This window comes from Falco naumanni, chromosome 5 (assembly GCF_017639655.2).
Source record: "Falco naumanni isolate bFalNau1 chromosome 5, bFalNau1.pat, whole genome shotgun sequence".
NCBI lineage: Eukaryota > Metazoa > Chordata > Aves > Falconiformes > Falconidae > Falco > Falco naumanni.
The window spans coordinates 72,603,434-72,629,423 of NC_054058.1; the positions used below are offsets into that span (position 1 = coordinate 72,603,434).

The 25,990-nt window shown below is 48.6% G+C and overlaps 1 protein-coding gene across 1 annotated transcript in view; it reads right to left on the bottom strand.

The window, feature by feature from the left end:
* Positions 1 to 25,990, bottom strand: part of SHANK3 (SH3 and multiple ankyrin repeat domains 3) — a 362,955-nt gene that overhangs the window by 85,306 nt on the left and 251,659 nt on the right. The window contains exon 17 of the mRNA XM_040596580.1: positions 6,036 to 6,118. Within this exon, the coding sequence (XP_040452514.1) occupies positions 6,036 to 6,118 (83 nt within the window). The remainder of the gene's footprint in view (positions 1 to 6,035; positions 6,119 to 25,990) is intronic.

Below are 25,990 nucleotides of genomic sequence, written 5' to 3' on the forward strand. Positions count from 1 at the left end.
ACACTTATTACTAGCCAAGCTTGGCAGTGAAAAGTATTGCAAGTTAATTCAAGCAGAAAAAATTGTTAAGATCTGTGCTGGTTTTGGCTAGGATAGAGTCAGTTTTCTTCATGGTAGCTGGTGTGGGGCTGTGGTTTGGATTTCTGCTGGAAACACTGTGGGTAACACAGGGGTGTTCTCGTCACCACTGAGCAGCTCACACGGCTTTTCTGCACCTCACCCCATCCCACCAGCCACCAGACCGGGGGGCACAGGGAGCTGCGGGGGGACACAGCCGGGACAGCTGGCCCCGACTGACACACGGGAGATTCCAGACCCTACGGTGTCATTCTCAGCATGTAAAGCTGCGGGAAGGAGGAGGAAAGCGGGATGTTTGGAGTGGTGGCACTTGTCTTCCCAAGTCCCCGTTACACGTGACGGAGCCCGGCTCTCCTGGGGATGGCTGAGCATTGCCTGCCCATGGGAAGCAGTCAATGAATTCCACGTTTTGCTTTGCGTGCGCACGCAGCTTTTGCTTTACCTGTTAAATGTTTTTTATCTCAACCAGTTTTCTCACTTCCACCCTTCTGAGTCTCTCTCCATCACCCTGGGGATGTTCACTGGGAATGAACATGTGGCTGTGACAGTCGGCTGTGTGAGGCTTAGTTGTTGGCCGGGGTTAAACCACAACAATATCCCAGAAACTTCACCAAAACTTCACAAAACTTCACCAGAAACACATTTACAGAGTGAAAAATAAAATAATACCATAGCTGCCTCGGTACTTCTCACTTAAAATCCTGAAGGCACGTCTCAGTTTGAGGGCAGGGAGCCACACAGCACTGTTCTGACACCCAAACAGAGCACTGGAGCAGCAGGTACCTGCTTGCAGCTGGGTGGTCAACAGGTACCAGTACTAATGGAGTATGTGTGTTTGGGGGCAGGGAGAAGACTGCTACAGCAGTTATTTAAAATCAGCTCCTGAATTTTTCAGTTTCTAAGGCTACTGTAAAAAGGCATGCCACAAGTAGCAATGGCCATATCTAGAATCTGCTGGGCCTTGTTCCTAGTTTTCCATCAGATCTCCATAAGGAAGACACCACCCTTAACAACACAGATGACAGACATGGTGTTTGACACACTCTGTCTAAACACCTCCAGTCCTAACTTCTGTCCAACCTGAGGGTCACAAACTGTCACACAGTCACAGAATAGTCAGAGTTTGGGGCAGAAGCAGAGTTAGCAGCAGAAGGGGCCTCTGGAGATCACTTAGCCCAACTCCTGCTAAAGCAGGTTCTCTCTCCCAGAGCAGGTTGCACAGAGTCACAACCAGGTGAGTTTTGAATGTCCCCAGAGAAGGAGACCCCACAGCCTCTCTGGGCAGCCTGGTCCCCTGCTCTGTCACCCTCACAGTAAAGATGTTTTTCCTCATATTCAGGTGGAACTCGCTGTGCTGCAGCTTGTGCCCACTGCCCCTTGTCGTGTCGCTGGCACCCCTGAAAAGAGCCTGGCCCCGTCCTCTTGGCACTCGTCCTTAAGATGTTTGTAGACACTGATAAGATCCCCTCTTGGTCTTCTCTTCTCTAGGCTAAACATGCCCAGCTCCCTCAGCCTTTCCTCAGAAGGGAGATGCTCCAGTCCCCTCCTCATCTTTGTAGCCCTGCAGTCACAGCACTCTGCACAAGAACCACATTCTGAAAACCGTCAGTGAGCTCTTATTTCCAAGAAACTTTATGATACCACCACTGCATACAAAAACTTGCTGCAGGGCTTTAGGACAACTCTGCCCCGAGCAAAGAGCAAGATCCTCACCCTTTGACTGCACTTCCCTCACCGCAGCCTGCAGGGCAGGAGCTGCGGCTGTCAGAGACCCCTGCCTCTGGCCAACAAGACCCAGCACCAGGCACTTCACAGCACCCAAACTGAGCTTGCAGAGACTTCTGAGCCTGAGGTCCTCATACCAAGTGATGGACAGGAAACAAAACTAAAATGCTTTAAAATGATTCATTGATTGCTACAGACCCAGGCAAATTCTGGGCTTGTGTGGCCAGTTCACTGAATTCACCTAAGGCCATTAGTCTCAGCATCTGCAATGCCAGTCGCTCTGGCTGGTCTTTATGCAAAGAGTTGCAAACACAAACATCTGATGATGAACATTAAACTTCAACCGTCCTGTAGAGAGAAAAGGTGGCAAAAAACAAGCGGGAGTTTGTAAAGTGAGCAGATGACATCCACACAGAGATTCTCCCTAACCTGAACCCCAAGCTCTCTGCGCTTTCCCCTGCAAAGCCCGTGTGGCCAGAACTCAGTCTCAACCACAGGACCGAGTCATGGGTGAGCAGCTCATGTGTGGCACCAGAGGAGGAACACAGCACGCCATGCATGAGCTCACCCATGGCCAGGCGTGGGCAATGGGTGCTGGCCATGGCCGCATGGGCTTCAGGTGCAGGGCTGGAAGCCGTGCGGTCACAGTGACCAGCTTTCCCGTGATACTGAAGGTAACAAGATGCTCCCAGGGAATGCTCTGGAGCAACCAGGCAGCTGGGGACGGCAATGGCTCCTGCGGAGCTGGATGGGATGGGGCTGGGGTACAGACCGACCCTCCCTGTTGGTGAGTCCCATGGATCGGCACCTGGGTCACGAGCTGTGACCTGCTGGTTTTACAAGCGCTCCTTGACAGTTTGGCTCAAATGCAGGGACTGACAGCAGCCGCAGGAAGGGCACTGAGGGGCACAGAGGCCATGGCAGGCAGAGGAGAGCAGCAGGGCCTGGGGCTGTGGAGAGCCCACGGCACCAGGGCAGGTAGTGTGTCAAGGACACTCACTCCATGGAGCAAGTGTGGCAAGCTGGGCAGAAACCTGGAAAGCACATCTGCATTCAGCGTCAAGGCAGGTGCACCTGGTAAAGCAGGTGAAGTGCTTGCTTGGCTGGAGAACTGGTGTGTGTGTGTGTGTGTGCAATAAAAAGTTGATACTGCTTAAGAAAGAAACAGGAGCAAACTGACTCCCACACTGGATCTGGATCAGCACAGCATCTTCTCCCCAGCAGTGTACCGTATCAGCTGCTTTGGGAGACATGCAAATCACGGGAAGCAATCACCACTGGACCTTTGGAACTTCATGAATCACCTGCCCCACACCTAGTGGCTTCTTCTCAGACTAAGGAGACAAAGGAAAGCTCATGCCCTGAAGCAAGGACACTTGGAGCCATTTCCTTTTCTATTTTTTTTAACACTAGATTTGTATTATTTGCAATATCCTTGCTATTCATAAAATTATCTGCTTCTACCTAGAGAGTAAATTCCCAAGTCAGGGACTGCCTGTCCCTCTCCCGCTTTCACAGAACCCACCATAACCAGATGCCCATGAGCATTAATTGGCCTAGACACAATATTCCTCGGCCCAGGGTACTGGCAACATGGATTTGCTGAGACCACGTGAAGTGCAGTCACTGTATGAGTGGTAACAACCACTGTTTACACAGACGGCCCCAGGGAAGTATGTATGAATATTTAATGACTCATATTACTAAATAGACTAAATAGACCTGATCTGTGGTCAGGTTAGCCAGGAAAAGGGAGGTTGCTCTAGTCTAGGCACAGAAGACTGACTGGTTGAATTCTGGATATTACAAGCCAAGAAATATCACCTTCCAGAATTTTAAGCACAGGTCTATCGTTTGTGTATGTGGAAGGTAGGGATGGCCTCTCTGGGCCACAAAACGAAGAAGTGAATCCACCTGCTCATCACTTTCTGTCACAGTGCTGAGTGAAGGGGCTGCTACATGGCTTCCCATCTGCTTCAAATGATTGCCTAAGGCAATGGCTGCAGGCAAGTCCTGTGTCCAAAAGGTGCAGATCAGGATAAAATACCCTTTGTCCAAATGCTCAGTTGGTTTGACTGGGACATCACCTCCTGCTGGTACTGGACAGAGGTGGAGATGGGACAAGCTGGGAAGGACTGGCTCTCCAGGGTGGTGGAGAGCATGGTCTGCCAGGCATGCAGGTGCTGAGACAGCTAACGTGGCCAGGCAAATTTGGGCTTGGGAAGGAATCAACCCTCAGCAAGACCGGTAGAAGCCATGCAAGATTTTCACTATCCTCTGCAGCACAAAGTGCAGTTTCCTTTGAGGATCATCCAGCTGAGTCTCACTTAATAACCAGCTCCCTCCCTCTGCAGGGACTTTGCTGATGTTCTGGTCCCTCCCATTTTCAGACCCCTTCTCCGGTTCACCCAACGATGCCTGAAGTGTTTTGCACAGTGTCTCAATGAAGTGTGAGTGGTGGTGGGCCAAGAGAGAGTCTCAGCGCTCCTTCCAGCTTAAACCCCATGGCAGCAGAAACCACCAGGCTGAGTGGCTGGGAAAAAAGGGGGTGACTTGGAGCCACCACATTCACCTCTCTGTAAAGAGGATGCTGCTCCCCAAGGGGCTTCAGCAGACTCCCCAGCACCCCTGTCCCAGATGGCAGCATGAGAGACCATGCCTAGCCTGCGAGGGCTCCCAAGCCACAACCCTCTGCGGCCACAGGCTGCTCAGTGGCCCCCGCAGCAACGCCAGGCTGTGAATCTGTAAGCCAGACCCAAGTCCCACACAGCCTCATGCCCACCGTTTCATCTGCTCCAAGTCCTCTCTTTCAGTCTTAGCAGACAAAGGAAAATACAAAGCCTACAAACATTAGGAGGGCAAACAAGAAAAAAGAAAGAAAAAAGGAAATGGGACAAAATTTTTCCCATTTTTCCTAACACAATAGCTGCAAGTCTGATCTGGCAAAAAAATGGATGCCATTTTGAGCCCTGAAGTTTCACTTCATGTTACACAGACTGATGTGAGCAGCACATGGACAGACACGTATGTCACATACATAGGGAAGGGGAGAAAGAAGGGAGGACGAGACAGCAACCATATTCCGACAGGAACGCAAACACACCCACTGGCACACAGAGCCCTTTCACAATATGGACAGAACAAAGACAAATCAGGAATCCCCACAGAAAATCACATCCAAGATTAAAACCCAAATCACAACGATCTCCAGCCACGCCGAGGTCCAGGAAAGGAGCAGCACTACCAAATGAGCTGGCAGCCACTATTCTAAGCTTTAACTCTTGCATCTCACACCCTACATGCAAGGAAGGGTTGGAACCATGCACTGCTGTGCCTCTGCTTTCAGCAGCTGCATTTCTGAGATCCCCTCACCTCTCCCCAGCCTTCAGCCTGGAAGTGCTGGAGAGAGGACTCTCCAGCTGGAGGTGGACCTGCCTCCCGAGCACAGGGGGTGAAGCTTGTTTCCTATGTGAATGGGAGCACATTCATAACCAGTCCCTAAGGGACTCTCTTTTTTTTGCAGCATAAAGACCAGTTTCTGGCACGAGGAGCCACAGGAACAACCCGGTCCGAGGTACCGGCTGCACGAGCACAGGTGCTCCAGGGCTGTGCAGGGGACACGTGCCCCAGGCACGAGCAGAGGCTGTCTGGCAGCACAGGGTCGAAGGCATGGTGGCAGCTGCAGGACAGACATCTGCTGGTTTGCCCTCATGCCGGGGCTGAACCCCAAGGCAGCCAGGGCTCCCAGAAGGACCCCAGCTCTACACAGCAAAGGTATAGTGAAATACTTCAAGCATTGCAAAAAAAAAAAAAAAAAAAAAAAAAAAAAAATCAATGGAGAACACAGGCCCTGCCCCACAGGGCTTACATCTGCACCTGAAACAGAGCAGATGCACTTTACACGCCCAGTAAACAGACAGAAGTGAAAACTCCTACAAATGCGAAGCTATGAATACCGGCATTTGTACCAGAGAAACACCCCAGAAAGTGTGAGAGATGCATATTTGCCATGAATGGCATTTTCTGTATAATGCATGTAGCCAGAGACAAGCTGCACTCCATCTGCCTAGCTGCCAGAGGGGGAGAAGAGAGTCCCCTAAGAGACCCCGATGCACAGGGGCTTGCGGGCTGCTCGGCGCAGCCAGGGAAAGGGGGTCCTGAGCACCAGCCAAAGTGAGGAGAAGGAGCTTTCCCTCCCAGCCCCAGCACCGAGCGAAAGAAGCAGCCCTTACCTTTGGCCCCTCGCAATACAAACCCGAATCCCTCATGCTCCCTCTTCTGCAGCACGGCCGTCTTCTCCTCAATGATGTAGTCACTGGGCAGGAAAGAGCACAAGAGAATGATGCTAGGGTTAGATTTCAGCACCATGCTGCCAGGCGGAGGTGGCCTTTGTGCCTGTGACAAGGAGACCTCTTCTCATCGACCGTTTCATCTCAGCAAGGAGTTGGGCACAATCTGCTTCCCTCCCTCCCTTGCCCAAAGTCAGAACAAAAAGATGAAAGCTACTTTCCCTCAATGTGTAGGTGGAGGAAAGCCCCGGCTGCCTGGATCACCCTTCTGCCCACCGGTCCCCTTCTCAGTCACCTGCATACGCATGCAGGGAGCTTAGTGATCCCGCTTTGGGCTTCCCTTTAAATGATGCCCTTAGCATATAACTGAAGAGTGGAGCGCCTGAGCAGAGGAGGTGCGGGGAGAGGCAGCCATCCATCCATCAGGGAACCAGCGCTCTCAGACTTTCCCGTTGCCTCTCGTATGAAAAAAATTAGATGCTTGATGAAAGGAGAGGTGCCTCTTTGGTAAGTTCCCCGGGAGGGAGAACAGCAGAGTTTATATCCTCATCCCGGCGCTCTGATCTTCTCTTAAAAATCCCCCCCCGCGTTGCTAAGTAACGGTCTGTCATTAGCAGAGGGGGGATGCATTGCATTGTCCTAGTTTAACAAAGCTGCTCTCCCTGCCCTCCGCCGTGGCCAGACGAGAAGAACGGGGAAAATCCAGCAGTGGAGAGAGAGGAATGGATGTGCGGCTCTGCGCAGACCCCGGCCGCCAGCGACCCTTCCAACAAACCACCTCTACGTGCGCCGGGAGGGGCGGGGGGCGCACGGGGAGGGGAGATGGGAGAGGGATTCTCTCAGCAAACTGGAGCTTAAATGCAGCCCTGCAAATCCCTCCCAGCAGAGCCGCATGTCTGACATCAGAGTGGAATTAATCAGGGACCTCGGTCCTTCTCGGCAGCGAGGGGAAGGAGCTTTACACACGAGCCAAACCCGAAAGATGCGGAGAGGGAGCGATGGCGCGGGCTGGCCCCCAGAGCCAGGGGCGTGCGACCAGCCATGGGCTCTGCCCAGCGCGCAGCGGTGGGGACAAAGCCTCGTGCGGCACCGCACTGCACAGAAACATGCTGCCAAGGAGCAGGTCGAGCAGTGGGCGCGCAGGCAGGCGCGCTCGCCGGAGGGAGGAGACGGCCGCGGACGGGCGCTGGCACAGAGCAGCTGGGCTGGCACACTGCGGTATGAGGTGCCCCAACATGCGCGGTACCGCCGCCGCAGGCAGGCACACGCCCCACCGGCACACCGCGCCTGCCGCCTCCTGCCCCTGGCTGCGGGGAAGGGGCGGCCTGCCGGGGCTCAGGCTGCACCCCACGGCACCCCATGTCACCCCCCGGGACCCTGACGAACGCAGCAGGGTTGGGGAGGCAGTGGGTGTTTCTGGATGGAAGGCAACGGGCTCACCATGCTGCTGCGTGGACTGGGCTGGCAACCCTCGCTGCTGTGCGTACTTTCTAGCAGCCGTGGACCGCGACCGACAAGCACCGGAACAGGACACACCTCTGTACCCTGTCCCTGTAGCCCCTCATCTGCCAGTGCTACGCTTACAGGCATCGCAATCCCTTTTTGGGTGGGTAGTTCTGCGATACTGGCGTTAACGCCACAATATTATCGAGCTTCTAGCGAGAGGGATGGAAATATTCCTTTGTTTTCCAGACCAAGGGAAGGTGATCATGAAAGCAGATACACGCAATACACTGCTGCAGGTACCAAGGCAGTCTGGAAGACATACAAGACATCGTCCATGGAAACTAACACAACACACAAGCCTCAATTCCTTGGACTTCCCCAATAATTTCACTTTGCGCTATAATTCTGGACATGCTTCAGCATTATCTGTGAAAAAATAGGGTACCTACAAAACCAGTGACTTCATGCAACAAAGTACCTAAACATGGATAAACTTCAACAAAACTATGTGAACTGCTTTAAAGGAGGCAGCTGCTGTCATACAGTCATCCCTTTATGTCACATTTTCAACACATTGCCTGACTTTCAAAAGCAGAGCTGGTTATGCATATGTTCCTCAATATGCGTAAAACTCTCCCTTCTACAACAAAATTCTCTCTTCCAAGTGTAAAGCATCCTACTGGAAACAGATTCATAACTACCATGCCCAGAAGAGGTCATCACGGTAACATAATCCTCTTGTCCATGTGACAAGAGCCAGATAACCTCAAACCATGACTCCTCAATCAAAGTAGCTATGGGTGCCTCATCCCTGGAAGTGTTCAAGGCCAGGTTGGATGGGCCTTGGAGAAACCTGGTCCAGTGAAAGATGTCCCTGCCCATGGCGGGGGGGTGGGACTAGATGATCCTTGACAGTCCCTCCCAACCCAAACCATTCTGTGATTCTGCGACAAGCCTTTTATCTTCTATTTGAACTATGACTTACCATTTAGGAAGAGAGCTAGGCCTAAGACATTCCACATCCACAGGAATATCTCCTTTTTTCCATACGACATGTTAATCCCCTGTAGATGAACTGTGCCAGATCTTAACCCCCTACCAAGAGCAACTTCTGCCACCTCTAAAAGAATGTGTTTGTGCATGTGTACACGCAGGAGAGAGAGAAAGGCAAACAAATCTTTATGTACAAAATCACGATTTCTATTTTACCTGGTGGTGGGCTCAAGTCCCCAATTTGTCCTGCTGCAATTGATTTATCAATCAGAAAGTGAAGAATCCATGATGAAAGAAAATTCTGTACCTCTAATTCCTCTGTGGTTGTTTCATCCACGTGATAAACTGAAGAAACTCTTGACAAAACTGCTCATACCCCGTGTAAGTACAAATTCACCCAGCCTCCCCCACCAACCATCATCTACCAAGATTTCCTGCAATAATGTAAGCCTTTAAGTAAGTCTGATGTGTTGCTGCTCTTACCGCAAGTTATTCTGCAGAAAGAATATTTGATTCTTTCTGCCACCTCTGAATTATTCCTCCTCCTACAAATAAACTGGCAAGAAGTACCTTCCTTCAAAACTCTAAGCTTGTCAGAAACAATAGGAAAACTCAACACACTACCTTCTGTCCCTGAATGCTCCAAAAAGCACATAGATAGAGCTACCTGTGGGATTTTTAGAAACGCTGGATGTTCATTTTAGCTCATTTTCTTGTTCTGTGATGTCCAGAGGGATTTATGAAGTTAAGACTCGCAAGAGGGATCTTGCAAGAGCATTACCAGTTTAACTCCCTCTGGAACCTGCACACCTTTTGCCTATTGCCATCTAGCTCTGCAGACACCTAAAAATCCTCAGGTTCATAACTGGCCACAGCACAATCCATTGCACAGCTTCACATTTTGATATAACCACACTAATTAGTTTTACAGGTAGATGTATATAAAAAGTGAAACAAAAAGTCCATACATTTATGTGAACTAGATTTGTGGGGGAGTAGAGAGACACCTGAGATGCCACTGATCAGCATTGCTGGAGCTCTGAGGGCTGGAAAAAGCAATAAAAACCCACCTGGGGAAGGAGATGAAGCAGCGTAATCAAAGACCTGTGACAGCGTCATACTGAAAAAATAACCTGAATTACTCATTTTAAATTTTTTTTCTCAATAAAAATAGGAGCTTTCAAAAAATAAGATGTAGCAGGGAGGTATTTTTAGGAATCAGAGAAGGACTAAGCAAAACAGTGATTTAGTACTCGTGACATCTGTGTTTAAATAAAGTTATGATACTCAATGGAAAAGAGCACCTCAAGTTCCTTGCCAGACTACTGTGCCCTACATATAACTGGTAAATGAATAAACAGATGAACTAATGTCATGATACAGAGACGCTGGAGCATGGCTCTTCAGAGCTGCTCCAAGAGAAGACACAAACTTGACCAGACCATCTCGTTTCCGCAGGGTTGACTGTCAGACCTTCTGCTGGTTTGACTTTTGTTGAAACCAAATTAAAGACAGTTAATGCACATTTAGCTTGACTACTGCAAATTATTTTAGTAACTTTGTGACTGTTTGGAGGGTCAAACCTAATAGATCTATCAAATGAGCAATTAAAAAAATAGCACGGTTATGGCTGTATTAAACAGCTACAGGTAACTCCCGGGAACACTGTAGCAGCAAAGAGAAGCTCTGATCCTAAAGTGAAAACACAGCAGTTAGAAGAATTAAGAGTTTATTCCAATTGTCTGGTTCTGGTGAAATTCACTGAAAGCGCCTGTGCAGCCAGTGGAAAGTATCTGACATCTATGATGGGTTGTCTCTGAAAGCTTGCATGGGATGCATGGCACTCCAGAAGATCTGAAAAAGGGATGATGCTCATCTTTAAAAACAGGCAGTAGAAAGATCAAAGTAGTATAAAATGAAGCAACTCATCTTTAATTCCCAGGAAAATCCTCTAACAAACAGCAGAACAGTTTAATAACACATCTAGAAGAAGAGAAGGTGATAAATAGCAGGTGGCACAGATTTGAAAGAACTGGTTGTGCTAAACGAACCTAATTTCTGTTTGAACATAATAGGTCTCATGAATGTGGGAAAGACAGTTCTGTAGTATGTATCTTGATGTCAGTTAAGCATTTTGAATGCTCTCACAAGGCACTGTCATAAAAAACAAGAGGGGAATTTCAAGGTGAGTAAATAGCTGTTTGACACATTTTTTACTGTTGAACTGGAAGGACATATCAAGCGGGATTTCACAGGGATCTGTCATGGGACAAGGTCACTGTTTCCACTGATGACTAGCATGTAACAGAGAGTAAACTGAAATTTGCAGAAGGTCCAATCTGAGAGGGCATCAGCATGTTAGAAGAGCAGACTGGGATTCACGTGGTACTATCACTGGAGAAATGGTCTGAAAAATACCAGAGGAAAAAGGCAAAGTGCAAGGTGCTAGAGTCAGGAACTATGAAAAGAAAAACAGAAGATGAAGAAGGGCTGTCCAGGCAGCCAGCTGGCAGGAGAGGCTGCAAATACCATCCCGGACCCACAAGCATCAGCAGCAGTGTCACACTTTTGTTTAAAAAGGATGACAGACTGACTGGAGGTACACAAACAGGAGTGCTGTCTAAGACCTGAAATAATCTTTCTGCCCTATCCTATGCTGCAGTAGCCTTGGGACTCATCTAGTTAAATGTGGGTGTATATAAAACAAGCACCTACAGTGAGCAAGTCTCTCTGGGCTCCTTTTAGACTCAATGGAGAGCTGTTCTGTGAAGTCAATGGAGCTGTGATTCATCCCATGCTGAAATGACCGCCTACGTTTTGTCAAATGAATGGCACCCCTGGCTCCACTGACTGTGCACATCTGTATCGACTCCCAGGGTGAGCCAGGGCGATGAGCTCAGACACCTACATGGTAGACACCTACAGTGAAGTAACGTGAATCACATTACTGAAGTTAGGTAACACTCCAGTTGCCCAGCTCTTAGCACCATGCTTCCAGAACGATGTAGGTCAAGAGGAGAGAGTCCTGAGGAAGACACCTGGAAGATATAAGGCCCAGCAGGAAAGTAAAAACCTGGTTTGATTGATTGGCTTGATTATTCCCGTAAGAAAATGCTTAAAAGGTGTCACACAGCTGCTCAGTAGTAATATTGCTGTAGCACAGGAATGAGGTGGTGATAGAAGGCCACTCATTGGGAACTTTTAGATAAATGTCCCTCAAGAAAAACTGAAGTTCAGCTGATGCTGATGTTGGTGGAGGGATGGACCATGTCAGGTCTCTCCCAGTAGAAACCTCACCCCCAGACTGCCCCACACCCACAGCCAGGCAGTGCGAGGAGTTTGGTTCTGCTCAGCTACCTCATGCACAAAACATCTCCAACAACAGAAGAAGAATTTATAGAAAGTGGGGCACAGACATGCTCTGGCCCCAAGAGCATGCAGTACAGTCTGAGCCTTTGAACAAACTTTCTTTTCTCCCCCCAAAAATCAGAGCCATAACACAGGGTAGCCCTTTCCAAACTCCATTGCAGAAACTGCCTCTGGCCTTGCACTACAGCTGGGCTTGTCCAGGACAGCGCAAGCTGGCCCGGATCAAATTTATCTCATGGAGTAAGCTAGCAATGGAACAGCACGGATGATGACACGATGGTACCCAGGTCTCCTTCCTACCCCTGTCCCACTTCATAGAGCAGATGAAGCTTTAGGGAGAGAGAGCACGGCTCACCCTTGGATTTATACACCAAACAGTTAAGCTTCTAGCAGAAACACCAGGGAACAGGCACGTCCTGGAGATCTGGGATCAGCCAGGCACATCACTATTGACTGGCTTGCCGAGCACAGCGTCCCTCGCTGCAATGGAGCCTGGAGAGACCTACCAAGATCTGAGCGCTCTGCAAGGGCTGCCGTCACACAGTCCTGCTCTTCCATGGTGCAGATGCCAGCCAAAGTGTAAGACAGCTGTATTTCTTGGCTCTATCTGAATAAGAGAGAAGAATGACCACAGCATTTCAAGATCAAGTGTCTGATCCCAAACATTTACTGATAGCTGCAGCCTGGAGAAGAGGAAAGGAGCAGGTCTGGGGTGTCTTACTCTGGTATCAGCTCCCAGCCCAGAGACTGGCAGCCAGGGGACCTCAGCCACAACATCAGAAGTGAAGCTGTGAAAAGCCCTACCCTGAATGGAAAAATAAACTACTTAAATCTCCACTGTAGATGAGGAAACCTTTGGGAATGCAGGCAACAGTAGTGCCTCTGTAACAAAGGGCAGCAGACAACAGAGAGTGGGCTAGAAAGGAGCCTATTTATGCTCCTAACTGGTCCTGAAGCACTGATTATCATCAGTATGATCTTCTGTTTAATTCAGTCAGGAGGCAGCTCATCAAGGCACTGATTATGAACTACATCAGGAGCAAAGTGACAGATGAAAAGTAACTCTAACTCCAGAAGAAACCATCTTCCAGTCACACATACAATTTGAAATCGCAGCAAGCCCCTAGGCTTGTGTTGTTTGAGATCACATTCCCACCAGCACTGGTCGAATGCATTTTGGACTTCAGCTAAAACCCCAAAGCCAGCGCTGCTCAGTCCCAGACGAAATGTGTGCTGTGAGTACCAGAGGAATTCTGAAGATCAGCTATTGCAGAAATTGAGGAAGACCATTAGTGAAAGGCACTGAGAAGCAGCATCTTCCCCATTCAAACGTGGGCAATTTTCCCAGAAAATTTTCAGTACTGGAGTCATTTCATTTAAACACACGAAGCTTCTAGGGCATCACCCAAAACATTAAGGTGAGACAGCTCATTAAGGGAACAAAAAGTCTGAGAAAGTCCAAAACATGTTTTGCCTTGACTCCAAACTAGCAGTGATACTGAGAAAACTGTTAAGACCTTGCTGTGAATGCCAAAAAGCAGTCAAGTCAAGGAAAGATGCCATCATGGAGGTGCACAAAAGATAAGCCCCTGGAATAATCGGGCTTATATTAATACTGGCAGAAGGAAGCTATTTGTCCTGGAGTTTTATCTACACCTGCCAGAAGAGGCATTGCAGCTGAATGGGGGATGCTGCCCAGCTCCTTCTCCCTGGACACGCTCTCCATCAGCCAGGCTAAACCTGACGCCAGCAGTGACAATAGACCACAGATGAGCAAACGTGGTCTCAGTCTGCAGGGAGAGGAGTTTTTAGGTCCATCGTTCACAGCCTCCTCCCATCACCACTTCTTCAGCAAACGGTGCAAAATGGTGTCTACTAAAAAACAGAGGCAAAGGCAGCCTCTGATCCACACTTAGCGCTGCCAAATTACCAGTGTCACCTGTGGGAATTCTGCTCCCCAGAAACAGCATTGTTCAAAGCTGACGTCGGAACCATTTGGCTGCGCAGATGCACAGAGAGACAGATAAGGTAACACGCAACAGCATCTCAAATCTTAGCATGTATCACTAGCGCTTGAAATCCATACTGCTTATATTTAAAGGGGAAAATGGTCACAGAGGGATTGTACAGGACTTAGCCCCACCGCTGCCTTCAGCTGTCACAAGTACTGGGAAGGGACAGATGACACTTAAAATCTCCCTTTCCTTGAATGAAAGGAGATTAAAGAACATTGTATCTGCCTCTTGCCTGATACGCATTCAGGAAAGAACAATGCATATTTCTATAAATAATAAAAACGAGTCCTAGACAACCCAAATTCTACAATGTGGATTTATTCCATCCTCAGCAAAGGAGACAGATGGAGACTGTTTAAGGGCACTGTGCTGGAGACACAGTACAAATACATGCCACAGATTGAGAAAGAACAGAAAGAAGCTGGTATGGCTAAACAGCAGGGAAATGGAGGTTATTAAACCCAAGAGAACATCCTTCATAAAGCTGAAATTGTATTCAAAAGAGGAACATGGAAAGAATCATCATCTCTTGCAGGTTAAATGCAGAAACACAGTACCAGTGTGACAGGCAAACGTGAATCTTTGGAACAATTTGTGAAAGACATCAAAACTAATAATGCATCAGTTTTCAAGTGCATACGGAGCAGGAAGCCTACCAGAGCATCTTTGGGGTCAGATGATCGCAGTACCAAAGCAACACCCAGAGAAGGAAAGGCCATAGCAGAGAAACAAAGCACATTTTTGCTTCCCTGTTGGGACGATCCCCCTTCAGAAGTGCAGTGATTTGTAAGCAGACAGATCTTAAACTGAAGCATCTCTAGAAGAGGTTATGGAACAAAAAAAAGAGGCACAAGCCACCAGGACCTGAAAGTAGATAGCTAAGTGTCCAGAGTACCTTGTGGGTGACAGAGCTGTGCTACTCATGGTGCCTAGGCTGGGGTGAGAAGCACAGCGGGACCTGGGGCCAGGATGGTGGGCACATGGTCCCTGTTTTTACTGGGGTGCCAGTAGAGAAGGAAGGCGCTGCAGGTCCATCATCCTGATGCATCACAAGGCAAGGCTCCAGCAACTGGAACAAGCAGAGAGCCAGCCAACACATGGATAAATATTACACTTGGGAAAGCTAACATGGCATTTTAAGTGAGTGTCTTGCCTCATAAACTCCAGTAATGAGTGCTGTCCCTCAAGGGTCTGTACTGGACCAATACTATTTAATATCTTCATTAATGACATAGTGGGATTGAGTGCACCCTCAGGAAGCTTGTAGACAACACCAAGCTGAGCAGTGCAGCTGATTTGTGAGAGGGAAGGGGTGTCATCCAGAGGGACCTTGACAGGCTTGAAGAGTGGGCCCATGCAAACCTCATAGAGTTTAACAAGGCCAAATGCAAGCCTTTGCACATGGACAATCCCCAGTATCAGTACAGACTGGGGGATGAATGGATTAAGAGCAGGCCTGTGAACAAGGACTTGGTACTGGTGGATGAAAAGCTGTAAAAGACCTGGTAATGTGCACTTGCAGCCCAGAAAGCTGATCATATCCTGGGCTGCATCAAATGAAGCATGGCCAGCAGGTGGAGGGAGGTGATTCTCTGCCTCTACTCCACTCTTGAGAGACGTCACCTGCAGTGCTGTGTCCAACACCGGGGTCCTCAGTACAAGAAAGACATGGTCCAGAGGAGGCCACATAAATGATCATAGGGCTGGAGCACCTCTCCTATGAAGAAAGGCTGAGAGAGTTGGGGTTGTTCAGCCTGGTGAAGAAAAGGCTCCAGGGAGACCTTATTGCCACCTTTCAATATATAAAAGGGGTTTATAAGAAAGATGGAGAAAGACTTTTTACCAGGGCCTGTAGGGACAGGACAAGGGGCAACAGTTTTAAGCTGAAAGAAGGCAGGTTTAGATTAGACATGAGGAAGAAATTCTTTACTGTGAGGGTGGTGAGGCGCTGGCACAGGCTGCCCAGAGAAGCTGTGGCTGCCCCATCCCTGGAAGTGTTCAAGGCCAGGTTGGACGGGGCTTGGAGCAACCTGGTCTAGTGGAAGGTGTCCCTGCCCCTGGCAGGGGGGGGTGGAACTAGATAGTCTTTAAAGGTCCCTTCCAACCCAAACTATTCTGTGATTCCATGACAAAGCACATGTGGATGCAGGTAAGAGAGGTCCCTCCCCACCACCACCAATTCTGGGATTCTGTAGACAGCAAGGAAACCCTCAACCTATGGTGCTACTCTTAACCATCTCAGGAAACGCTCTTGGTCCCCAATACCCATCAGTGCAGAAGGACTTGTGTTGCCATTGCTCAGGCACTCTCCCTCAGAGCACAGTGCCTGCACCCATGCTGCCCTGGGTGTCCCCTGGGAATGAACATGCCATCTTTTTTTTAATGTGTTTTTTGTTCAAAATGCTGAAATAACCTGAGGACTGTGCAGCACCTGATGAAGCAGTGTTCCACAACATGGTGCTAAGGGGGAGCGCTACACGAGCACAGCGCAGGGACAGGCAACGGTGTTTGAGGGCACAGGACCTGCTAGGATTATACTGGAGGATCACGCAGGAAGAAGACAGCCAAACTCAACAGTCTTTTCAGTAGCACCTTTAGCAAGCCCTTGCTAGATTTAAACATCCTGAGAACCACAACCAGATTCCAGAGCAGTGGGTCAACTCCAGAACAGAGCAACGGCTGAAGTGTTATGTAGCCAGAGGGATGACCCACGGGGATCCGAGTTATTTGACAACAAAAACTTAACTGAAGTCTACTAAGATTTCCAAAAACATTTGACAAGGTCTGTCATTAAAATCTCCTGAGGAAGCCAAGAAGCCATGGGATAAAAAGGAAGGGTTTTACACATTAAATGTGTTAAAAGGTTTAAAATAAAAGTAAATGATTGCATTTCACATCAGAAGAAAGGTCAGCAGCAGAGTCTCATGGGGACCGGTGCCAGGACTTATGCTGCTCAGCACAGCCCTAGATCATTTATGAGAGAGGAATGAAATGAGAGGTAACAAGGTTTGCTGATAATGCTCAATTATTCAGGGTAATAAAGATGAGGAAAACTATGAGAAACTGTAGAAAGATCTTGTAAGATTAAATGTAAGGTGGGGAAAAAACTGATGTACATGGGAAAAAATAATTCTCTCCTCATACGTAAAATCACAGGCTCTGAGCTGACCATTACTACAGGATTAAGAACTTGGGGATATGGTAGACAGTTCATGAAGGGTGTCAGCCTAATGTCATACAATGGCCAGGAATGATAAGCAAAGAAAAGTGAGAGGAAAGTTACACCACCGGCACAGCCAAAGTGTCCCCACATCCTAAATACTTCAGGAACACTAATCACCCATTCTGTAAAAGAATACAACAGAACTGGAAAAAAGAAAGATGACACGGACCATCCAAAGCATGCAGAGATTTTCTGTATAAGGAACGGTGCTGCTTAGTATCACTTAACCTGGAAAAAACACAAAAATCAGCGGAAATGGTTCTACCAGATTCTGAGTGCTAGGGAGGGGGGGCTGCCTATTGCTTTCTCCAGCACAAGGACTAGGCCACATCAAATGAATCGACAAGATAATGTTTAAAGTAAACCGTATTTTTCACAGGATTTGGGATGAAGTTTCTTCTTGCCACAGAATAGTGTGCCAAAAATTTACATGGGATCAAGGTGCAACTGGGCAAGCTCCTGGAGGAGCAATCCCTCAAGTATTACTCCGTACAGGACACTCTGTGGGTGCAGAATCTCCAACCCCCAACAAGCTGTTGGATGTGGACAGAGCGTGCTGTGGAAATATCACTGCATACATGCCCTCTTCCCATATCCTTCCCTGGTCACCCAGGACTGGTCTCTGTCAGAGAAAGAACCGGACTTCTTGCCTAAGCCAGTTCAACCCTCTTATGAGGCTTGGCAAAAGCCCTTCTCAACTCACAGCATACACATCTGAGACGAAAGGAGTCATGTCTGCAGTATGCACGCATCACACTGCTCAAGGTCTTTCCTTCCAGAAAACCCACTTACATGTTTGAAGAGAAATGCTGCTCTAAGGGATCAAACCCATCACACTTAAATCACTTCTGAAAGCTTGCTAGTAGGAACCGCAGGAGCAGCAGGCTGTGCAGCAGAGGGACCACAGTCCCTCGCTGCACTCTATGGTTGCTCTGACAATGATCGCAGGAATGTGCAGCTTCTGAATCAACCCCACAAACAGCACTGAAGGCTGGCTGTCCTTGGCCCATCGGGACCACCAGTGACCTGACTGGCTGCCCTGCTTCATGCACCTGGGATGTTTGAGGTGGTTCAATACTAACAGCTCTGTTCAGACCCTAACCTGCAACACCCACAGAAGATTAAAGCTCAAAAAGAGCCATTTAATCATACCTGATGGGAGGCCTGAGCCTCAGTAGCTGAAGAATAGTTACAGCGCAGCCCTTCGCTGAGACCCTATCCTCAGCCACCAGCTTTTGCCCATTTTGGTCATCACTGCATCATCATCGTAGGAATTAAATCAAGGAAACTCAGCGCAAGACCTCCCTGAAGGAGGTGATTTGGACTATTTAACTTCTACTAAGTTGATTCTGTCCACTCACATTCCTGTAGCCACGTACTCAGAACTGTTAAAGTGTGAGCTACCAAATACTCTGACAGGGGTCACCTGTGTGACACGACAAGGGACAGTGGCTGTTAAGTTCTCACCATGTCTCCTGGTATCTTCTTGTTCAGCAAAACCAAACTATACTTTTGACAGATCTTTCAGACTCTGTAGGAGTCAACAGTTATTATGACATGATCCTTGTCCTGAATCTATCTTGCTTCATCCTCTTCGATCCTAGCAAGGCTGCTGACAACTACTTTTTCTTTCCTCACCTGGGGCACGTAGTGACTGCAGTCTGTCTTCATGCAGATGGAAAGGATGAGGAAAGGATGTGCACATACAGGCAGTGCATGGCGACCATGTTGCCATCCCCCTGTTCTCAGAATGCAGGTGGTCTGCCAACGAGTCATCTGTGCGGTGCCATTACCAGCACACAGGACTACTATCTAAAGCAGCACCTGCACTGTGGGCAGCCCAGGTCAGCAACACAGCCTTCCATGCTGAGCGGTTTTACTGCTGAGGGTGTTTGGGGTTGTCAGGACAAGCCACGCCTTTGGTCCCTGATCTACCGCGTCTCTTGGTGCCTTCTCATACAGATGTTTCCACTGATATTTTAATCATACCACCCTTTGTATTTCTCTTACAAAACCTCTACACCAGGACTTACCCGGTGTCCAGGAGTCCCATCCTGCTGGCAGCGACACCAGCACCTGTGACAGGCTGCTGCTGGTTAATAGTGACCAGCTCCATCTATGGAGCTGGTCATGCTCCCTTTGATGCAATACTCGGTGCTGGAGGGCAGCAACTCACTCAGGGTCACCAGATGTCAGGTTTTCTTGACACGCACTTTTCTAATGAGCTGGTCATCCTCACGCAATGCTTCAGTCCTGGAAACAGCTGCACTTTGCAGGCAGTCTCTGGTCTTTGAGTTATTTAATGGTACTGATGGCTACGTGGCCCAAGGATTTGGGCACTGTTCAAGTCACACCGGTTTGCATTAAAGGTAAATCCAACTCCCTGTGATAGCTGCAGTACTTTCTGACATCATTCTCACAGAGCTCAAAGGCAGGTCCCAAAATCACTAAGAACATCTGTCTTATGGTCTTTTGAAATATCTTAGATTCACAGGATATTCAGAACAGTAAGAAAAGAAGCTCGTGTGCCCTAACCGGAGCAGTGACCATGACGAGAAACTAGTTTTGCTGAAACTGTGCACTGGTGTCCAATTCTCTGAGCAGTTCAACCCCTTGCAGCCCGCAGAGGGAGTGCCTGTGTTTCACAGCTGCTGGGTGCTGGAGTTTTGCATGCTGGCTGAAATAACAGTGCATAAGCACAGGACCTCTGAGGGCCTTGTTCCGAAGACCATGAGCGTGCACCAAAACCTCACTGACCGACGCAGTAACTTGCTTAAGGGTCATATGCTAGAACTGATTTTCAACAGTCTTAATCAGCGGAGGCAGTAATCAGCGAGGCATCCCTTTATCTTTGCTGTTTTACAAACTGTTTTATTTTACTAGGTGTACTGCTGCAACTTGAGGTTTGACCAACTCAGTCCTAATCCACTAAGAGCTCAATAGCAATTATTTGATTTCTCTAAGAGTACAGATGTCATGTATGCAGCATCTTACACTGCAGCTGCTCCCTCACTGTTCTGGCAATCCACAGGGATGACTTCCAGTGCCAGCAGACTCTTGTCATCAGCTGGTTCGTGAGATGAGTCAGAGGGGACATTTATAATTTCTTGGTGATGCCATGAATGGCTGTGCCCACTTTGAGGAAGCTTTCTATGTGTCAGAATATGAAACGCCCGTGTCTCAGCTCTAATCACCAGAGCGTGTCCCTAGACAGCACTCCCACCATCAGCAGCAGCTGCTAGTTCTGAGGTAAGGCTTTTCCCCTGACTTCACACATGCATACACCGATCCTTTCCGTGATGTCTGCAACAAGAAACACTCTTAGCATGCAGGCGTATCTGTATCAGGTGCACACTGTGACTGCAGCTGCTTGAGACTCAGCACAAGCAGTGTAGTCACTATTGATCAACACATCCTTTATGGGCTGAACCGACAGCTGTCTTTTTAATAAATGACTTAGCACCTTCAGAATGAGAAAAAACCTGAATGATGGGTTTTGGGTTTATGCCTTCAGTTGTCTTGCTGCACTGCTTTCTCATGAATCAAACCAGGCAGCAGCTGCAACAGCTCTGACACGTGGTGGTCCCCCTGCAAGAAGCAGCATGACCGTGCATCGCTCCAGCCAGGGCTGCACAGAGCCCTGATTACACCTTTGCCTCTCACACCAACTTGGCTGAGAGAGACTGCTGACAGCTCACACAGACCTGCCTTGGTGTCCTAGCTCATTTTAAGGGGCAGCATCACGCAAAGATCATTTCACAAATTTACTCATCAGATGAAAATAACTTGTCTCACAGTACTGGATGGGTCCACTTTGTAAAACCACTTTGGCAGGGTTCTGTGATGACAGGAAGAGGCTAGGTGGAATATCCCCCTGGGTGAGCCTCACACAGCAGCCTCCACCACTACATTTTCTTCCTGGACTCACGTTTCCACACCGTACTCATAATATCCAGTAATTTGCACAATTCTCATTCTCATACAGTGGCTGTTTCCCTTGGGTCTGACATGTTTCCTCTGTAATAATTATCATTAACTTTTTACTGTAATTAAGAATAACTTTAAGTTAACACACTCTGGCTCTCACAATATATTTTGTCATCTCTGTTTAGAACATGAACACCCAGAACCCCCCCCTCTTTTTTTATATCTTCTATGCTGGTAATTTAACAATCAGTGCTTATAGTGGGTTTCCAACCAGCAAAGACATCATTGAAAACCAATTAATTCACTAAGCCGCCTCCTGTGTTTATCAGCTACTTCTATTGATGTTAGTGACAAAGACACCTATTCCACTGACACAGCTAGAAGTAGCATTAGCGAAATTCTGTTTGCACAACCCTAATGCTGCTAACATTCAACATCAGGGCTCCTTTGCTCCAAGTCCAGCTAGATGTGGAAAGCAACCTCGCAGACTTACAAAGAGAGTGGTGTAGAGGTGAACCATCAAGTCCGTCACCATCTGGAACAAGCCATTTTTCTGTAGGTTGCTGAATTTTAGTTAATTATCAGTCACCTCCCCTTTCCTCCCTGTCCTCCCCTACCTACTGTCACAATAGATGTAAAATGCGCTGCAGACAACCCCAAATCTCTCTTTTAGGAACCTGTTCCAGAAACATATTTATTCCTTTTAATTTTGTACTGATAATAACACACTGGTTGTCCAGATCGCCAAGTGTTCTCCCTCCCCTAAAAAAGCACCTAGAAATGACATGTACTGCTATGATATGTCCTAGACCTGTCTCTGAATAGGAATGTGACCACAGCAAAACACAGCCTGATTGAAAAGCAAGCAAGGGTCACTTCCCAAGGGCTCGCTCCTAGAGGCACCAGGTCCCCACACTCCACCAGTGTATCCCAGCACCTGTCAGCCAAAACCCCTCAGCTGAGTTTTACTATGGAAGAGTTCATGCTAATTTTGTAGAGCGCTTTGTTCACCAGTGATGGTCTGAATTGGAAATCAATGCAGCGCATACATAATGTGCTTAGCCCAGCTTTCCTTGCTGCTAAGTAAGCTGTTTGTCACAGCATTAAAGCTTACAAACAGCCTTCAAAAAATGAAAAGGCCAATATTACCATGACATAGGCATGTAATGTCGTGGTAAGGATTGTATGGGAGAAAGCAATGATCTGCTAAAAACCCAAATGCAGAAAATAGCTTTCAGGCATGATTGCTACTCAAGGAAGCAGAAGAACATATGGATCTGAAACCTCGCATTTCTGTGGCTGTCTTAAAACAAGGAAAGCCGATCAGAGCACCTACCACAGCAGCAGACATCAGCATACAGACTGCACCAGCAGCTCTACAGACAGCGACCATCACCCTGGTGTTGCTGACTCTCAAGTTTCATCTCACTCTCATTCAAACTTCTAGTAAGTCTGACCTCGCAGCGCAGGAGCAGTACACCAGAGGCTTCTCTTTACACCAGAAGATGGGTGAAGTAGAAAAAAAGATCACATTTATTAGCAACGTAATGCTTTTGACTTCTTGACTTCTCTTACTGTGTATTTATTAGTCCACTTCAGTTTAAAGGAGGGAGCAAAAAGTCTCTATGAAGACCGTACCATGAAAACCCCCAAGACAGTCATAGGGACGGAAGTACTTTGATAATTAATACTTGCACCATGGGAGCACATATAGCAACCCTGACAACTATTCCTGAAAAGACAGAAATGGACATAAATGTAGCAGAAACTTAAGGAAAGCAAACAGAATCCTATTTTTTTTTTTAAAAAAAGGGTAAGTGATCCAAGTAATCACCATCCTGAAAGTTAAATAGCATTCTTAACAAAACAAAAATTGCAAGAAAATCACCCTCACAAAACATTCACAAGCAGCAGTAGCAGCGTACAAGCACCCTTGATTGCTTCCAAGCCAGTGCTGTAGCCAGCGTACAGAAGAAGAGGGACAGATTTATGGTTTGATTCTCTTCTGCCCTGCAGCTCAAGTAGTAATTTACACCCACGCAAAATAATTATAAAACCTACTGTGATTTGTTAGTGTGTTATTCCTGCTGTGCACATGACTTAGTATTCATACATGCAAATATATGCAGCTAACATATGGGTAGCTGTACGCGCTCTTCTCGGGGCTGACGCAAGCATTCCTTGTCAGAGGATGCAGAGATCCTGCACTCAGCAGGAGGGCAAGTGGATGCATCGGCTCCAGCAAGCTGGGAAGGTTCTGCCTGGGCTCGGAGCCACACAAACAACAGCTGGAGGTAACTTGTGTCTGGCCTGAAAGCAGAGGGGACAGACTTATCTTCTAAGTGCCTTAATAATGCTATTAAAGATGCTGTTCACAAGCATGGCAGAAGGGACTGCAGGGCAAAGTAAAGACTTTTTTCCCCTGTGGCAGTTACGAAGCTGATAATTATACTGGGGGATAATTAGCATTCAGCTGCTATTGACAGACTTAACTCATTATTTATAGATGGGAATGTACGACAAGTGCAGTCCCAGAGATGGAAAGATGGGTGGAGAGTAAGTTTTAGGACTGTCGATTTTGCTTGCTCAAACCACGCTTATGTCACGCCAATACAACATACCACGGCTTCTGCTGCTCTCTGCCATTACCTCTAACTATGGTCTGCACTCCGTGCTGTTTCTGTGCCTTTTCCAAAGCACAAGGATCCGCTGCCCTTCCCAGGGAAGCGCCAGCAGCTGTGCACACACTCCTAGGTCACAGCAGTTTTGAAAAATGCCTCCAACAGGCAGCTGGTTGGCACATCTCGCTCACGTGCCTAGAGCTAACCTGGTTAATACACAAAATGCTTTTCTTCAGACCGCTAAGCACTGCAGGTTACTGTCACACACAGATTTGTTCTGACTTTGTCTGTACCATGAAGCTTTGTCCACCATCAGGGTCACGTCAGCAGTTCAATTCTCACGCACAGTGCAGGACAGCAGCAGCTCTTCAGTTGTACTGGGCACTGGTGGGACCGCACCTCGGATCCCATGTGCGGTGTTGGGCCCCTCACTGCAGGACAGACACTGAGGGGCTGGAGCGTGTCCAGAGCCGGGCAGGGGCTGGGGCAGGGGCACAGGGCTGGTGGGGTCAGCGGGGAGAGCTGGGGGGGTTCAGCCTGGAGAAAAGGAGGCTCAGGGGGGACCTTCTCGCTCCCTACAGCTGCCTGGGAGGAGGCTGTAGCGAGGTGGGGGTCCGTTTCTTCTCCCAAGTAACAGGACGAGAAGAAACAGCCTCAAGTTGCACCAGGGGAAGTTTAGAGTAGATACTAGGAAAAATGTCTTCACTGAAAGGGTTGTCAAGCATTGGAATAGGCTGCCCAGGGACATGGTGGAGTCACTGTCCCTGGAGGTTTTTAAATGACATGTAGATGCAGTGCTTAGGGCCATGGTATAGTGGTCGATGTATGTGGCAGTGCTGGGTTAACAGCAGGACTCAATCTTAAGGGTCTTTTCCAGCCTAAATGATTCTATGACTCCCCAAATCAGCTGTCTCCAAGATCTGAGGTTCAGCCATCTCTTGCCACAAGGTCTATGAAACCCCACTGGAGAAAACAAGAGATTTGATTTTATAAGGATGAAACCAGCTCTTCTGTACACCAGCAGGACCCATTATTAAATGACATCTCTGACTGAAACATCCAGTTTCCCATTTGGTGATTGAATTTTTCCCTCACCCTACCAAAGCCCTACCTGGCCTTTATGTGAAGTGCCAGAAGGAATGAATCTTCTCTTCCTCAGCATCTCCTACAGAAGATGTGCCAAGAAGCTACTTTCAAATCCCCATAACTGACGTCAGCATATTAGATGTACTAATTGGATTAAATTCAAATCACAAACCAAAGACTCATTATTACTGTTATTTGAACTCCAGGGGTACCTATACTCTGAGCAGGTCATGGCCTTTGGCAGGAGCCCCCCAACTGGCCAGGGTGCCCATGACCAGTGTGGTGGTCCGGGAGCAGCAGGGTTGGGGCATGCCTGGGAGCCAGGACACGGCAGTGCCCAGCTCCAGCCATCCCTGGCAGCCTCCACGGGCAGCTCTGCCAGCCAGGCACCAAGCCCAAGCTCCCTGGCCTGCCCCACTCCCCAGTCATAGAATCACAGAATCATTTAGGTTGGAAGAGACCTTCAAGATCAAGTCCAACTGTTAACCTAGGACTGCCAAGTCCACCACCGATCCATGTCCCCAAGCACCACGTCTACAGGCTTTTCAAACACTTCCAGGGATGGTGATTCAGTCAGGGCCCATCCTACCTGGACCTCACCAGCTGTCTCTGCAAGGAGGGATGGAGGGGGCAGTGAAGGGTCAGGGTTGGGCTGCCTGCAGGCAGGTGGTGGCCAGGGACCTGCTCTGCTCCCGGCAGCTCACACACTCGGGAGGCGATGGTGGAGCTCAGGCACTGGGGCAGGAACCTGGGTCTGCCCTGCACATGCTGCTGCAGCAGCCTCCTGCAGAGCACAGCTCCCCCCCAGCCCCCCTGGCTGCCCCCCCCCGCCCTGCTGCAGGTCTGCCCAGCCCCGAGGGCATGGCCAGTGCAGCTGCTGCTGGACCACCACAAGCACTCCGGTCCAGACAACTTGCACCGAAACAACCACCCATGGCATGAGAGGCCTCAGAGCCATGACGGTACCAACAGAGCCTGCTCCTGGCTGGGTGGCATGTCCCAGCACTGGTCGCGCTGTCCCCATGCTCTCCAGGCGGGCACAGCCACCCATGGCCAGTGGCGGTGTGAGCTCCAGAGACCAGCACCAGGCACCCACTGTGAGAGTCCCATTCACTAGTCAGTCCCAAACCCCTGCCTTGCGGCCAGGTTGGACGGGGCTTGGAACTAGATGAACTTTAAGGTCCCTTCCAACCCAAACTGTTTTGTGATTCTATGAGG